At 43.3% G+C, this 15,153-nt stretch overlaps 1 protein-coding gene across 1 annotated transcript; it reads right to left on the bottom strand.

Annotated features, from left to right (window-relative positions):
- Positions 1-6,124: 6,124 nt before the first annotated feature.
- Positions 6,125-10,229, bottom strand: LOC123426550 (autophagy-related protein 18d-like). The gene is made up of 5 exons (XM_045110411.1): positions 10,032-10,229; positions 8,722-9,463; positions 8,287-8,521; positions 7,263-7,386; positions 6,125-6,677 (listed from the first exon to the last, which is right to left on the bottom strand). Exons 2-5 carry the CDS (start codon positions 9,409-9,411, stop codon positions 6,569-6,571), a joined length of 1,158 nt encoding a protein of 385 aa, XP_044966346.1. The 5' UTR covers positions 9,412-9,463; positions 10,032-10,229; the 3' UTR covers positions 6,125-6,568.
- Between the last annotated feature and the right edge of the window lie 4,924 nt (positions 10,230-15,153).

Raw genomic sequence — 15,153 nt, 5'->3', positions numbered from 1 at the left:
TTTGAGATACCTATTAGACTGCACGAGGAAGAAGAGATTCTTCTTCCTGAGAGATATCTAGATTATGATAGCATGGTTGGCCATGACTTTCTTGATAAAGATATAAATAATAGGATGATTTATAACCTGGTATTTAGTCAAGGTACTTGTGAGACTATTACTTTGCCTGCTCCTTCTTTGTTCAATCTTCATCTAGGCAGGTACATTATTATGCCTTCAGACATCTACGCATATTGGGGCATAGCACCACCACAGGCGCCCGTGCCCGAGCTACCAGTCAAATACCACACACCAATTTATCAGTGGGAGCCAGAGGAGCTCACCCAGTAGTGGCACCCTCAGTCCACTCCGGAGTACCCCGGAGACGGTTATTTCCCTCCTTGGGAGTAGACCAACTTAGGCCAAAAGCCTAAGCTTGGGGGAGTACGTGTTTCTCACCGACTTTATATTCATGCTCACACTTTCGCTTTGTTAGTCGGTGTTCACACTTTGCCACTGTATCATACATGCTAGTTTATTTATTTTTCTCGCTTTCTTCTCGTGTGTTTGTCTAGATTGAGAAAACCCAAAAAGATTTCTCGTTCTTCTTTTGCTTGTTGGGAGCTTTCCCATGTAAATAGTTTCCTTTTTTCTTTGGGTCAAGGTAGAAGACCATGGTTACAATGTTTAGTGGATTCGCATGCATATCTGTTTATCTGTCAAAGAGCCATATTACTTTGTCTTCTCCTTTGTGTTTGCTTGCAGATTCCAGCTTAGTCCAATGCACGAGCACTCTTATTATTGTTCACATCATTCGGTCGTGCAAGTGAAAAGGCAATAATGACGATATATGATGAAGTGACTGAGCCTGGAAAAGCTGGTATGAACTCGATCTATTTTGTTTTTGTAAATATGACTAGCTCATCGTTCCTAGTTCAGCTTTGTTGTGAGAGAAACATGTTTGCAATGACAACTTAGAGATCATAATTTCTGATGCCATGCTTAATTAGCTAGGAGCTTATAATGGTTTGTCTTGGATGCCAACATGAATTTTGAGATGATTATGATGTAGTATGATAGGATGGTATGATTCAAGTGGCTTGACTTGGCACATGTTCACGCATGTAGTTGAAACAAAATCAACATAGCCTCTATGATATTCATGTTCATGGTGATTTATGTCCTACTCATGCTTGCACTCAATGTTGGTTAGTCTCAAAGCATTTTGATAACTGTTGTTGCTCTCTAGTTGGTCGCTTCCCAGTCTTTTACTAGCCTTCACTTGTACTAAGCAGGAATACTGCTTGTGCATCCACTTCCATAAACCCAAAGTTGTCCCATATGAGTCCCCCATACCTACCTATATGCGGTATCTACCTGCCGTTCCAAGTAAATTTGCATGTGCCACTCTCTAAACCTTCAAGAAATAATCTATTTTGCATGCCCGAACCGCTCATGTGGTGACAAGGGGCGATTAGTATCTTCCATGCTAGGCGTGTTATCCTCGATATGTATTTATTCACTATCATTCACAAGAAAGGGGTCGGTAATTGGAATGCCCAGTTACATGCTCAAATCGAAAAGACAATTGCAAACAAAACCCCCCTGGATTGATGTTGGTATGGACGGCACCCGAGTATTCGGCCAGACGTGGAGTGTGATTGATCGGTGGTGGGGGAGTCAAAACTTTACTTTTCTATTTGGGAACCGCCTATAGTATGTGTAGCATGGAAGATGGTGAAAACTCTTGGTCATTGCGTTGACAATGAAAGCATGCCACCCAAAATTATTATCTCTGTCTTCAAAGCTTGAGCTCTTGCACCTCTGCAAATCAATGCTTCCCTCTACGAAGGGCCTATCTATTTATGTTTCTGTTGAGTCATCCTCTTCTTACAAAAGGCACCAATTAGAGAGCGCCTCTATCATTTCTATGTTTTTCTTTTAATTGTTATTGAGTATGAATGTGACTGGATCTTCTTTGCCATGAATTACAATGTTTAGTCAGCCCTTGGTCTTTGAAGGTGCTCTGCATTTATGTTTTGCGGTCTCAGAAAGAGCTAGCGAGATACCATCTGTTCACACTGCTTCATGATTGTCTTGATTGAAGTGTTGACGTTTGAAACTTATTATTATTGCTCGTCAGTTGATTATGCCATTCATATGAGTTTACCATGAGACCTAGATGTCATTGCTTATGTGGTTAGCTTATGATCTTGCTGAAATTCTGGATATGAGTTAGACATAGTTTCAACAACAAGATCAAACAGAGTTCGTAAAAGTTTTTCTTTTGTCTCTTTAAGTTTGTCAACTGAATTGCTTGAGGACAAGCAAGGCTTTAAGCTTGGGGGAGTTAATACGTCTCCGTCGTATCTACTTTTCCAAACTCTTTTGCCCTTGTTTTGGACTCTAATTTGCATGATTTGAATGGAACTAACCCGGACTAACGTTGTTTTCAGCAAAATTGTCATGGTGTTGTTTTTGCGCAGAAATAAAAGTTCTCGGAATGACTTGGAAATTTACGAGGATTTTTTGTGGAATATATAAGAAATACCGGTGCAAGAATCAACTGGAGAAGTGGAGCGTGGAGCCCACAAGACCACCAGGCGCGGCCCCCCTGGTCGCGCCTAGCAGGCTTGTGGGGCCCACGGAGCTCCACCGCCTCCAATTCCAGCTCTATTTAGTCCCTTCCGTCCGAAAAAAAATCAAGGAGAAGAGTTCATCGCGTTTTACGATACGGAGGCGCCGCCACCTCCTGTTCTTCCTGTGGAGGGCAGATCTCGAGTCCGTTCTGGGCTCCAGAGAGGGGAGATCGTCGCCATCGTCATCACCAACCTTCCTTCATCACCAATTCCATGATGCTCTTCACTGTTCCTGAGTAATCTCATCGTAGGCTTGCTGGACGGTGATGGGTTGGATGAGATCTATCATGTAATCGAGTTAGTTTTGACGGGGATTGATCCCTAGTATCCACTATGTTCTGAGATTGATGTTGCTACTACTTTGCCATGCGTAATGCTTGTCACTAGGGCGCTAGTGCCATGATTTCAGATCTGAACCTATTATGTTCTCGTCAATATATGTGTGTTCTAGATCCTATCTTGCAAGTTGTACTCACCTACTATGTGTTATGACCCGGCAACCCCGGAGTGACAATAGCCGGAACCACTCCCGGAGATGACCATAGTATGAGGAGTTCATGTATTCACTTTGCGCTGATGCGTTGTTCCGGTTCTCTATTAAAAGGAGAACCTTAATATCCTGTAGTTTCCATTAGGACCCCGCTGCCACGGGAGGGATGGACAATAGATACCATACAAGTTCTTTTCCCTAAGCACGTATGACTACATCCGGAATACATGCCTACACTACATTGACGAACTGGAGCTAGTTACATATCTCTCCGTGTTATAATTGTTGCATGATGAATATCATCCGGCATAATTATCCATCACCGATCCAATGCCTACGAGTTTTTCCTACTGGTCCTTGCTACGTTACTTTGCCGCTATTGCTGTCACTGCTGCTACTGTTACTCTGTCACTATTGCTGTCACTGCTGTTGCTGCTACTGCTGTTACTGCTGCTACTGTTACCGTTGCGACTGTTGCTATCACACTACTCTGCTACTGATACTTTGCTGCAGATACTAAGTCTTTCAGGTGTGTTGAATTGACAACTCAATTGCTAATACTCGAGAATATTCTTTGGCTTCCCCTTGTGTCGAATCAACAAATTTGGGTTGAATACTCTACCCTCGAAAACTGTTGCGATCCCCTATACTTGTGGGTTGTCAACCATCAATCAGCGCCTTTGCCTATTTTATTGCAAATCTTTTTTCTGTGCAAATTATGTTGGCAATAGAGCTGGTAGGTCATACCAATACCATACGAGTATTGTGTGTGCATTGCAAAATTATGCTTCTCTAATACATCCGCCATCTCCCTGGAGCCCTAGACAAATATCTTGGATAAATGATATCCATAGTATCGCATTCTGAGTCGAGCGTGCTAGATGCCATTTATTTGGATGTGGAAACCTTGATGAATGATGAATCATATTTTCAATTGGCATTCATTTTTATTATAGGCACACAATTTTTGAATTCCACTTAGCCTAAACAAGCATCACTAATACACATCATCCCAATGTAGGGGTTTAGTTTTGGTTTTCTCTATTGGAATCACCATGGCGTGGCTTACGAGATGTTATTGTTCTCAAGTGCTTACCTTGGTTAAAATCACATCATGTCGTATCAACTTTAAGAGGCTTTCATGCAGAATCCTTTATTTACACCCAGAGTTTATTGTTGGTTATAGGATGAAAAACACGTGCATATAAGTTGCAAGATTTTGAACATTAATTCCTATGTATTTGTTCTGCTGCACTTGTGCTAAAGAGACAATCACATGTGTTATGGCCTGTTATAATTCAAGTCTGATTTTTTATTGAAGTCTTTAGTGCTTCAACTCTGAAAGTTGATACAGTAATTTTGCCAACTGATTCCTACTGCATTAATTTAAGTCTGATTGCTCCCTGTTTGATTCAAGTATAAAGTGGATACAATAATTTTGTCAAGTGATTCCTTCTGCATTTCTTCATGTCTTATTGCTCCCCGGTTGGATCAATGAGTAAATTAATATGTCCATGAACAAATAAACTATGTCCGCTCCCTGTTTGATTCAAGTCTAAAAGTTGATACAATAATTTTGTAAACCGAAACTAAGTTGAAACTAAGTTCTATATGAACTATAAATTATGTGAAATAAGGTAAAACTATGTCAAAATTTGTATTCAAACCTAGACAGAAGTTTGGTATTCTAGCAGTGATGCTTGTTACAGAAAAGAGAGTCAAAAGGCTTTATTTATCTCATGCAGATTTGTAACGAGAGTAAAGTTTGAAAGAAAACAAGCTAGATATATGCTACAACACTTTGGCATTGATTCCCAATCTATTCCTTCTTGTGCCATATAAAGTTTGAAATATTGTTCAAACAAACTAAAGGCTGAAGGTTTAGCTTTTTGTTGTAATTGCACAAAATGGATGACAATGCTCAATTAGTCATCATAGATGATTTTGATAATCGACCTTCAAATAAGAACTCTTACAAAGAAAGCAACCAACTATCTACAAAAAAAAGGTTTAAAATGTTCATAATTTTACATTTGTTGAAACTATTTTTGTTTCAAAAAGTCTGTTTGTAATTTCTGAAAATATCAAAATTCGAAAAAGTATTTTTTTAAGGAACATCTGGTCAAGAAAATGTTCTGTTTCGCAGAAATGTTTCAATTTTCATAAAAACATGATATATTGTTTAAAAAAATGTTCGAGTTCTTATCAAAATATATTTTTTAATTAAAATAAGGAAATATCCACGTTTTCGTCCGGTGCAACCCACGAGCATTTGTACTAGTAACAATCATAATAATTTTTAATTAAAAATAAGGAAATATCCACGTTTTCGTCCGATGCAACGCACGGTCATTTGTACTAGTAATAATAGTAATAATAATAATAATAATAATAATAATAATAATAATAATAATCTACCACCACGTACCCTAAAAAAACACCACCGTATAGGCAACTATAACCTTAGGTACTTTATATATGTTGCAGATTGCAGATTGACACGTCCTTGAAATGGGAGTATGGCGTTTTGGTGACCGAGCTCCATGAAATCCTTTAATTTTTTTTAAATTCAAATTTTAATTTTTTCAAACTATATAAGGATGAAATATATACATGCGTCGCGTTCCAAAAAAATAATATAAACGTGTGTAAAAATTCGGGATAGAATACCTTGAAATACGACATGTACAAAAAAGATAAATTTCTGAACTTTGAAGATGAATAGTATCATGTGTTGAAAAACCTTAGAATTGTTTTTTGTGCACAACCCTTATTTCAAGGTATTTTGTCCTGAAAATTTACACCCATGTACATTATGCCTTCATGTGTATCTGTAAATCTTTTCAGAATCTTTTGAATTGTAAAAAATGTGAATTTTAACAAATTTTGAATTTTAGAAAAGAAGGCCTCCATGGAGCTCGGCTTCCAAAAGCAATTTTCGTTGAAATGGTTGCTTTCATCTACGAAAAGAAGGTTACTTCTATGCTTATATTTCCTTTTCAACTAAAAATCAGGCTTTTGCAAGCTTTGTACCCTTGGATTGAAAATCTTAGCAAATGTCGTGGAAAACCACCAGAACTGATGCTTTGTATGTCATTGTCAGCACAAGAGAAACCAAATGCCGAGGTTCAAAAGATAAGGGATTACAAATCCGAGGCAAATCAACAGTCTGACCATCATCTTGAAGAGCGTGACAAAGTTGCAACCTTGCTGGGCTGATGTGTAGCACGAACTGGACCATGGTTTCCGAAAACCAAAGGATTTGATCATCGTCGGCAACGCGACGCCAAAGATTTGTCAACAAAAACATACATGGAACCAGCCTTAAAGGGAAAAGATGGCGCTGAATGCCCACTTCTCCTTAACCCGCGACTATATACACATGGCGGACTTGGTGAAATCTTATATGTACATGTAGTTAGAGAATGACATGATCGCCGTTGCCATGAAGCTCAGCTGCTCAGGCGCTTGGACTCCTGGAACGGGACATGCTGGGTTTCATAAACCGGATGAATTCATCCAGCACCATCTTCCCGCCATTTACAGGGTCAAAGCTGCACCTGTAGAAACTAAACACGCCACCCACAAAAAAGACCAATGCAATTAGTGAAAATCAAATCCCGGCATATGCAAGTACAAGATAATGCATTTTAGCTAACGAAGAATAAGTCATCAAGGCCCATATATCGCGACAACTTATGCCATTGCGGAACCTATTTACCCACCAGCCAACCTAAATGAGATTCGGTGCACAGTTAGATTTTTTTTCCAAAAAGGGGGCTGCCCTCCTTTTCCAAAAAATGTAACTACACAGTGTCCAACCTAAATGATGATGAATGTCCAAGATAGAATGAGAACACGAAAAAACAACGACTTCAATTGTCTAGTTTTTTTTTTCTCTCTCAAATACGCACCTAAGTGCGCATCATTTTGTATTAGAAGAAAACATCAAGGTGACGTCAGATTGGTAGAAAATATACGTAGCTCTTAGCTTCCCCCCCCCCCCCCCCCTTGTAATCATGTCTTCTTGGAAATAAGCAGTGCCACTAAGAGAAAAAGGCATGGAACGAATCTCATTTGGTTACCAGTGTTGGTGAAAATACTAGTTTTATTGTTGTACTTCGTTGAACATTTTTTGTGGAAAAACAGAGTACCTGCCATCCAGACCAATCATCATCACAGTGGTTTGATCTCCAAATGCTGTAATATAGCGTGTGACTTCGGGTAAACGGAACTGAGCAAATGACCACTCTGAACTGAAATATTTGGGGAGAATCCCTGGAAAAATTCAATGTGCGTAAGACGGGAGAGAGAAAATATTCTCAATTTGAATGCTAGTTTTCTCTTTCACAAGCTGTCATGCAGATGTACATGCCATGCGATTGTTCCCTACTACTTCAAGGCCAACATAGACATATCAGTTAAGCAAAAGGGATTCATTTGTTCAGTAATAATGTACCAATATAAACACAAATGGCTGCCTGCCAGATCATGTTGGATAAGAAAACAAAGGCGGGACACGAGGACTCCACCTAAGCCTAGGACGTTCAAACAGCATGACATGCCTTTGCTATGCTTATTTTTCACTATGTCCATATCTTAAATCGGAAATATTTACGTCTATGGATGTCATTGCCAGTCCAAACAAATGGGAACACACAGCTGGCACAGCAAATTACAAGAACACAAGCAAACTGCCAGGCTCCATTTTGATTGGAATGAAACGAGGAGAGCACTGTTCAAGAATCTGGTGATCTAAGAACAGAATGGGATAGAAACTACAGGAAGTGCTCTGTCTATCCTTATATTACCACATATATGATGATCAGCCAGACTCAAACAATAGTTTTACCATGACACAACATTTTGATGGTATCAAGGTCTTAGCATATGAAAACAGATGTGCCACTTTATCAATTAGAATCCAGAATCACGCTAGGTTTGCACTAAAAGACAGATCGACTTTGCTATGAGGTAATTAAATGCACGGTCCCAGTCTTGAAAGAATAGTGGAAGTGCAAATTTATAGATATTCACAAAAGGCTAGTGAGATGATCAATTGAAAAAGTGATAATGCGTATTTTCAAAGTGGCTTAAATGTTGAGGGAATATAATACTTCAGAAGATTCAAATCAAATCAACTATAAAGGTTCACTAGAAGAAGTAGAGTATCCTCACCTTTCATGAAAGACAAGGATGAGCTCGCATTGGATCCAACAGAACTGGATGAGTAACTACGATCCATTTGTCGACCAGCAATTGCAGATTGCCCGTTACTTGCATCTTTCCCTCTAGGTCTCACTCTCAAGCTGAAAATATGCATTGTGCCTTTGTCACTAGACACTGCCAACCACTGCAGGTTTGGTGATAGTGCAATGCTATATATCTCAGCTTTGTCTACTCCTCTGCGCACCTAAATATTAAGACCAAAAAAATTCATTACTTCCCATTGCTAAAACTTATATAAAGTAAATAGATTACGCACAAAACGGAGGTAGCAAGTTACAATACAAGAGAACTCAAAAAGATGATACTGAACAAAGATTTCATCCTACATAGATGAAGCAAGTAAGAGAAACTAACGGAAAAAAGGAGAATATTTCATAGCCTCACCTCCTGCAGACAAGCGCCGTCCATCGTGTTGAATATTCTGATCAAAGTACCCCTAACACTGGCTGTTGCCAAGAGGAGCCCATCCACGGTGAGTGTCATGCATGAAATGTTGGAGTCATGAGCAGTGATGAACTTGGTCTCCTTCAACCCAAAATGCTCAACCCGAACAATTCCTTGGTGCGTCCCAGGGCAGGCCATCACTGAAGTGTCTGCATGATGCGAGAGGCAGCACAATCCTTTCGGGTTGGACGTGGTATCGATCAGATGGATGAGCTTCAGAGTCTTAAAACTGTAAACATGTATCTTGTGCTCGAGAGCAACCACAAAGTAGTCCTTGGACAATTTGACGGCTCGGATGTTGGACTTGAATGAGAAGTCACCAATGAGAAGGTTACGGAGATCATCCCAGATGGTGAGTTTGTTTTGCTGATGCTGCTTGTCGGATCCCTGATCCACAAGGCCAAATATGCTGGTACGGAACAGCATCTCGACAATTTGAAACCCGCCGTCCTTGTAAACCCTCCTTAATTCCTCTTTGAATGGTTTGCAACTAAACATCCTGAGGTCATTGGTTGTGGCAGCACTGAAGCAACTATGGTCCTGGTTCCAATTAACCGACAGCAGCTCAACATCCTCGTCCTCGACGTCGCTGCCGCCTGCGCCCTGTGATGGGGATACCTGCGATGTCATGATGACACCAGATTGTGCAGGTGCCCTTCTTCAGAATACCCCGGTTTAACACCTGCAGCAGTTGTTTGCTTCTCTCAGGATCTCAAGATGGATGACAAGCATGAACTGAATTCTAAGAGGAAAAACAACCAAGAAACGGAAGCACTACTAGGAATATTCTCTTTGTGGGTTATAACACTCTAGTAGTCATTCAAAGGTTTTCCGTACTGCAATCGCGATTTGAAGTTAATAAAACTAGCAAATAAGAAGCACACCCTAATAACTAACTGAATTCCAAAACGCAGCACAACGGTCGGCAGAGTATGTATGCTGTCACGGTTGCTATGTGTTGTGAAGAAATAAAACCCACAGTGGCGTCCCTCCCTCCCTCCCTGGGCGTAACGATAGCACAGCGCGAAATTTCGAAATATATTTTTAGCTATGTACTCCTAACTCGTTACTATGGTTCCTAATTTCAGCGACTCGCGGCAAGAGTTTTTAACCCCCGCTGGAGCCGCTAACACCCCCCCCCCCCCCCCCCCCCCGGCGGCGGCCGGCGCGGAACCTCCGCGCAACACCGCGAGAGAGGAATACCTGGCTAAGCGAGACAGCACAACGGGGCAGAGAGAGAGGGAAGGTACCTCGAGGCTCCGACCACCGTCGAAGGAGCGAGGGAAGGGAAGAGAGGCGGGGCGTCGACGTCGGTGCGGGAGGCGGAGAAGAAATCGAACGAGCAAGCAACGACGGAGCCCTTAGTGGGGTTACGTCGGGTTGGATTGGGTCCTTTTCGGGGTTGGTTTCCGGGTTTCCGTTGAGTCTCCGGTTCCCTGCACTGCAGAGTCGAGACGTGGAGGATACCAGTTGAGTGCAGCCACGACTCACGAGTGTCTCCTCCGTGTACAGACCGAGTCCTAGTGGGACGAAATCACTGTTTTGATTTTGAGTACCAACTTCATCATAAACTGAGAAGCTCTTCTGGATGGAGTGGTGGACAGCACAAAGGTTGCTGTCGCCGGCCCGGGTTTGAGTGAATAAGAATAAGACAGGGGGAGTCTTCTCACTGTTCTCACTTTTTTAGAGGAAAAAAGATTTACGATCTAATCCTTTTAGCAACGTCAGATACCGCGGTGTTGTCAATATGCATAGAAACGCTGAATCCGTATGCGTTGCTGACCTGGCTCACTACCACGCGGAGTACGCGTTGTGTGGTTACGTGGCAGGCTAAAAACATCGAACCCGTATGTGTTTTCAGAAACGTCATGGACCTTGACGTTACTGCGCAGGCTGCAAAGACCATGAAGCTTGACGTTTCCATTCTGTCAGCGCAGGACGCAGCGGGCGGAGACGGTCCACACCTCGACGAGGCCATGGCCCAGCTAGTCCCAGGGTAGAAACATCAAAACCCATGGCGTTTCCGTGTGGGCAGCAACGCGAGCGACCTCAGCGTTGTCATGTGGAGCAACAACACAATCTACCTCGGCGTTTTCATCTGGAGCAGCAACACAATCTACCTTGACGTTTTTATTTGGAGAAGAAACGTCACGGTCTTTGGCGTTGCCAAAAGGGTCAGATTGTGAAATAGTTTCAGGCGGAGTTTATTTTGTGCTATACTTTCCTGATAAGGTCAAAACAGTGATTTCATCCGTTCTAGTGCATCTGCGAGTGTACCTTGGTAACCTCAACGCACAGGGCATCCAAAGTCAAGACCTTTTTTTTGACTTCACATTACATGATGGCAAGTATACTAGGCGTCGACGCACCGGCTAAGATTTCGAAAGATCACCCGTGATCCGTCGGATGAGATCCGTGTGGGTCAGGGCAGAAAACGGTTTGCCTCAGAGCTTCTCCTTCCTTGCGTTTGTCCCATATCTCACATAGTTTCCTCTGATGCGCGGTGGCATGCTGTGTCGTCGTCGGTCACAGCACCACGTCGCCCGTCGCTTCACGCTACACAGTCGTCCTACTCGTCATCACGCTCGTCGACGTTGTCGTGGCTCACAGCAACCCACCACCAACATCTCGTCGCGGGTAAAGTACTATGAAGGTTTCATGAATGGATGTAGAAAAAACATCCCCGATAGTAGCAAAAAATCGGTACAAGTGCAGCAAAAATTATGTCGTCATCACCGGTTGTAGCTCGCCATGCAGGGTCGTAACAAAATGCATCATCGGTTGTATCAAACAACATCATCGGTTGTATCTTTATACCCACCCGTTGTTGCCCTCATTGGCGTCACTTCATGCATTTCTCACCCCCCTGGGTGCAACAACGTGTGCCCCATGGTTGCAGGCTTGCAGCTCCGGTGGCAATGCTCGCAACTCTAGCGCACGACGACCACGCTCCGATGGTGACGACTTGCTGGACACAGCTCCCCGACGGCGAGCTCACAAAAAAGATGCATCTCTCCTCCGGTTGCCGGTAGCAGCAAAAATGTCCATCGGTCATAGCAAAAAAGTGCCGATTTCAACATAAAACAATGTAGCCTCTTCGTCTTGCACACCCCCGGTTAGCGGTCGTAGCTTTCCCCCTTGTCGGTCGCTGGTTGAAGTTTTTCGCACATACAATTGAAGCTTTTATGTCAACGGTTGCAACTTTTCTGGTTGCACAATGTCTAGTTGTACCTTTCTCTCTCAATGGTTGGAACTTTTTCACTGACGGTCGAAGCTTTTCTACTAATAGTTGCAACTATTTTCTTTTTTAGCGGCACTTGGTTAAATCTTTCTCTATCGTTCCAGCTGAAGCTTTTTTCATCGAAGGTTGTAGCATTCATGTCAAAGGTTGTAGCTTTCCTCGATGGCAGCAACTGCTTGTAGCTTTCTGTGTGACCGAGTGAAGTTTTCCATCTAGGGCTTGAAGAACTTTTGTCAGCGGTGGCACCACGAGGGTGTGCGATGGTTCTGCAATGCCTCTGATGATGTACATTGTTTTTCCAGCATGCGCCCCCCATCGCTACTGGTCCGAGGGAGCGTCTCACATGGCCAGGTTATAGCAAAAACAAGCGGTGGTTCCGACGCTTGTAGATCATCGGTGGTTGGTTCGTCGACAACGCTCACTTTGACCGCGCTTGATCGGTGTGTTGGAAATATGCCCTAGAGGCAATAATAAATTGGTTATTATTATATTTCCTAGTTCATGATAATTGTCTATTATTCATGTTACAATTGTATTAACCGGAAACCGTAATACATGTGTGAATATATAGATCGTAAGGTGTCCCTAGTGAGCCTCTAGTTGGCTAGCTCATTGATCAATAGATGATCATGGTTTCCTGATCATGGACATTGGATGTCATTGATAACGGGATCACATCATTGGGGAATGATGTGATGGACATGACCCAATCCTAAGCATAGCACTAGATCGTGTTGTTCGTGTGCTAAAGCTTTTCTAATGTCAAGTATCATTTCCTTAGGCCATGAGATTGTGCAACTCCCGGATACCGTAGGAGTGCTTTGGGTGTGTCAAACGTCACAACGTAACTGGATGATTATAAAGATGCACTACAGGTATCTCCAAAAGTGTCTATTGGGTTGTACGAATCGAGACTAGGATTTGTCACTCCGTGTGACGGAGAGGTATCTCTGGGCCCACTCGGTAATCCATCATCATAATGAGCTCAATGTGACTAAGGAGTTAGCCACGGGATGATGTGTTACGGAACGAGTAAAGGGACTTGCCGGTAACGAGATTGAACAAGGTATAGGGATATCAACGATCGAATCTCGGGCAAGTATCATACCGGTAGACAAAGGGAATTGCATACGTGATTGATTGAATCCCCGGCATCGTGGTTCATCCGATGAGATCATCGAGGAACATGCGGGAACCAACAATTGATATCCAGACCCCGTTGTTGGTTATTGACCGGAGGGGTGTCTCGGTCATGTCTGCATGGATTCCCGAACCCGTAGGGTCTACACACTTAAGGTTCGATGACGCTAGGGTTATATGGGAATAGTGTACGTGGTTACCGAAGGTTGTTCGGAGTCCCGAATGAGATCCCAAACGTCACGAGGAGTTCCAGAATGGTCCGGAGGTAAAGATTCATATATAGGAAGTGAGGATTTGGTCACAGGAAGTGTTTCGGGCGACACCGGTAATGTACCAGGACCACCGGAAGGGTTCCGGGGTCCACCGGGAAGGGCCACCAGCCCCAAACTGCTACATGGGCCAAACGTGGATGGGAACCAGCCCCTAGGTGGGGCTAGTGTGCCACCACTAAGGGCCCAAGGCGCAGCAAGGGGTGGAGGAGGCAAAACCCTAAGCGTGGAGAGGCCACCTTGGGCCTCAAGGCCAACCCTAGGGCGCCACCACCTTGCCTGCCGCCCCAAGGGCCATCTAGGGCTGCCGCACCCCTTAGGGTGGGAAACCCTAAGGGTGGGCACCCTCCTCCCTCTCCTCCTATATATAGTGAGGGTTTTGGGGTTGTTTTGAGACACAATTTCCTCTCTCCATGGCACAGCCCTACTTCTCCTCCTCCTCTTCCTCCCTAGTGCTTGGCGAAGCCCTGTCGGAGTGCCACGTAGCTGCACCGTTACCACGCCGTCGTGCTGCCGGAGCTCTCCCTCAACCTCTACTCCCTCCTTGTTGGATCAAGGCGTTGGAGACGTCACCGGGCTGCACGTGTGTTGAACGCGGAGGCGTCGTTGTTCGACGCATAGATCGAAATCCACCGTGATCTGAATCCCTGCGAGTACGACTCCATCAACCGCGTTCTAGCAAGGCTTCCGCTTAGCGATCTTCAGAGGTATGAAGATGCTCTACTTCTTTGCTTGTTGTTGGTTTCTCCATATATAGATCCTTGTATGGCGTAGGAAATTTTTTGAAATTACTACGATCCACAAGAGTGGCATCCGAGCCAGGTTCTATGCGTAGATTCTATGCATGAGTAGAACACAAAAGTTGTGGGCGATGATTTTTTCAATTGCTTGTCGTTACTAGTCTTATCTTGATTCGGCAGCATCGTGGGATGAAGCGGCCCGGACCGACTTTACACGTACTCTTACGTGAGACTGGTTCCACCGCCCGACATGCACTTGTTGCATAAGGTGGCTAGCGGGTGTCTGTCTCTCCCACTTTAGTCGGATTTGGTTTGATGAAGAGGGTCCTTATGAAGGGTAAATAGCATTGGCGTATCAACTTGGGGTTGTAACGTAGGTAAGAAGCATTCTTGCTAGAAACCCAAATCAGCCACGTAAAACTTGCAACAACAATTGGAGGATGTCTAACTTGTTATATATGTGATATGAACAAAAGGATGTGATGTTATATATGTGATGTATGAGATTGATCATGTTCTTGTAATAGGATTCACGACTTGCATGTCGATGAGTATGACAACCGGCAGGAGCCATAGGAGTTGTCTTGATTTATTGTATGAGATGCAACGCCGTGTGATTACTTTACTTCATTGCTAAACCATTAGCCATAGTAGTAGAAGTAATAGTTGGCGAGACGACTTCACGGAGACACAATGATGGAGATCATGGTGTCATTCCGGTGACAATGATGATCATGCCGTGCCCCGGAGATGGAGATCAAAGGAGCAAGATGATATTGGCCATATCATGTCATTATGTGATTTGCATGTGATGTTTGTCATGTTTCTATATCTTATTTGCCTAGAACGACGATAGTAAATAAGATGATACCTCACTAAAATTTCAAGAAAAGTGTTCCCCCTAAGTGTGCACCATTGCGAAGGATCGTTGTTCCGAAGCACCATGTGATGGTCGGTGTGATAGATTCTAACGTTCGCATAC

This window comes from Hordeum vulgare, chromosome 1H (genome assembly GCF_904849725.1).
Source record: "Hordeum vulgare subsp. vulgare chromosome 1H, MorexV3_pseudomolecules_assembly, whole genome shotgun sequence".
NCBI classification, from domain to species: Eukaryota; Viridiplantae; Streptophyta; class Magnoliopsida; order Poales; family Poaceae; genus Hordeum; species Hordeum vulgare.
This window is presented reverse-complemented; position numbering and strand designations above follow the sequence as displayed.

Bases quoted from the DNA above. Each gene is read 5' to 3' on its own strand.
- LOC123426550 (XM_045110411.1), bottom strand. From the start codon at position 9,411: ATGACATCGCAGGTATCCCCATCACAGGGCGCAGGCGGCAGCGACGTC. The intron at 7,387-8,286 runs GTGAGGATACTC...GAATTTTTCCAG, and splicing joins ATCCTTGTCTTTCATGAAAG to GGATTCTCCCCAAATATTTC. The intron at 6,678-7,262 runs GTACTCTGTTTT...TGGCGTGTTTAG, and splicing joins ATGATTGGTCTGGATGGCAG to TTTCTACAGGTGCAGCTTTG.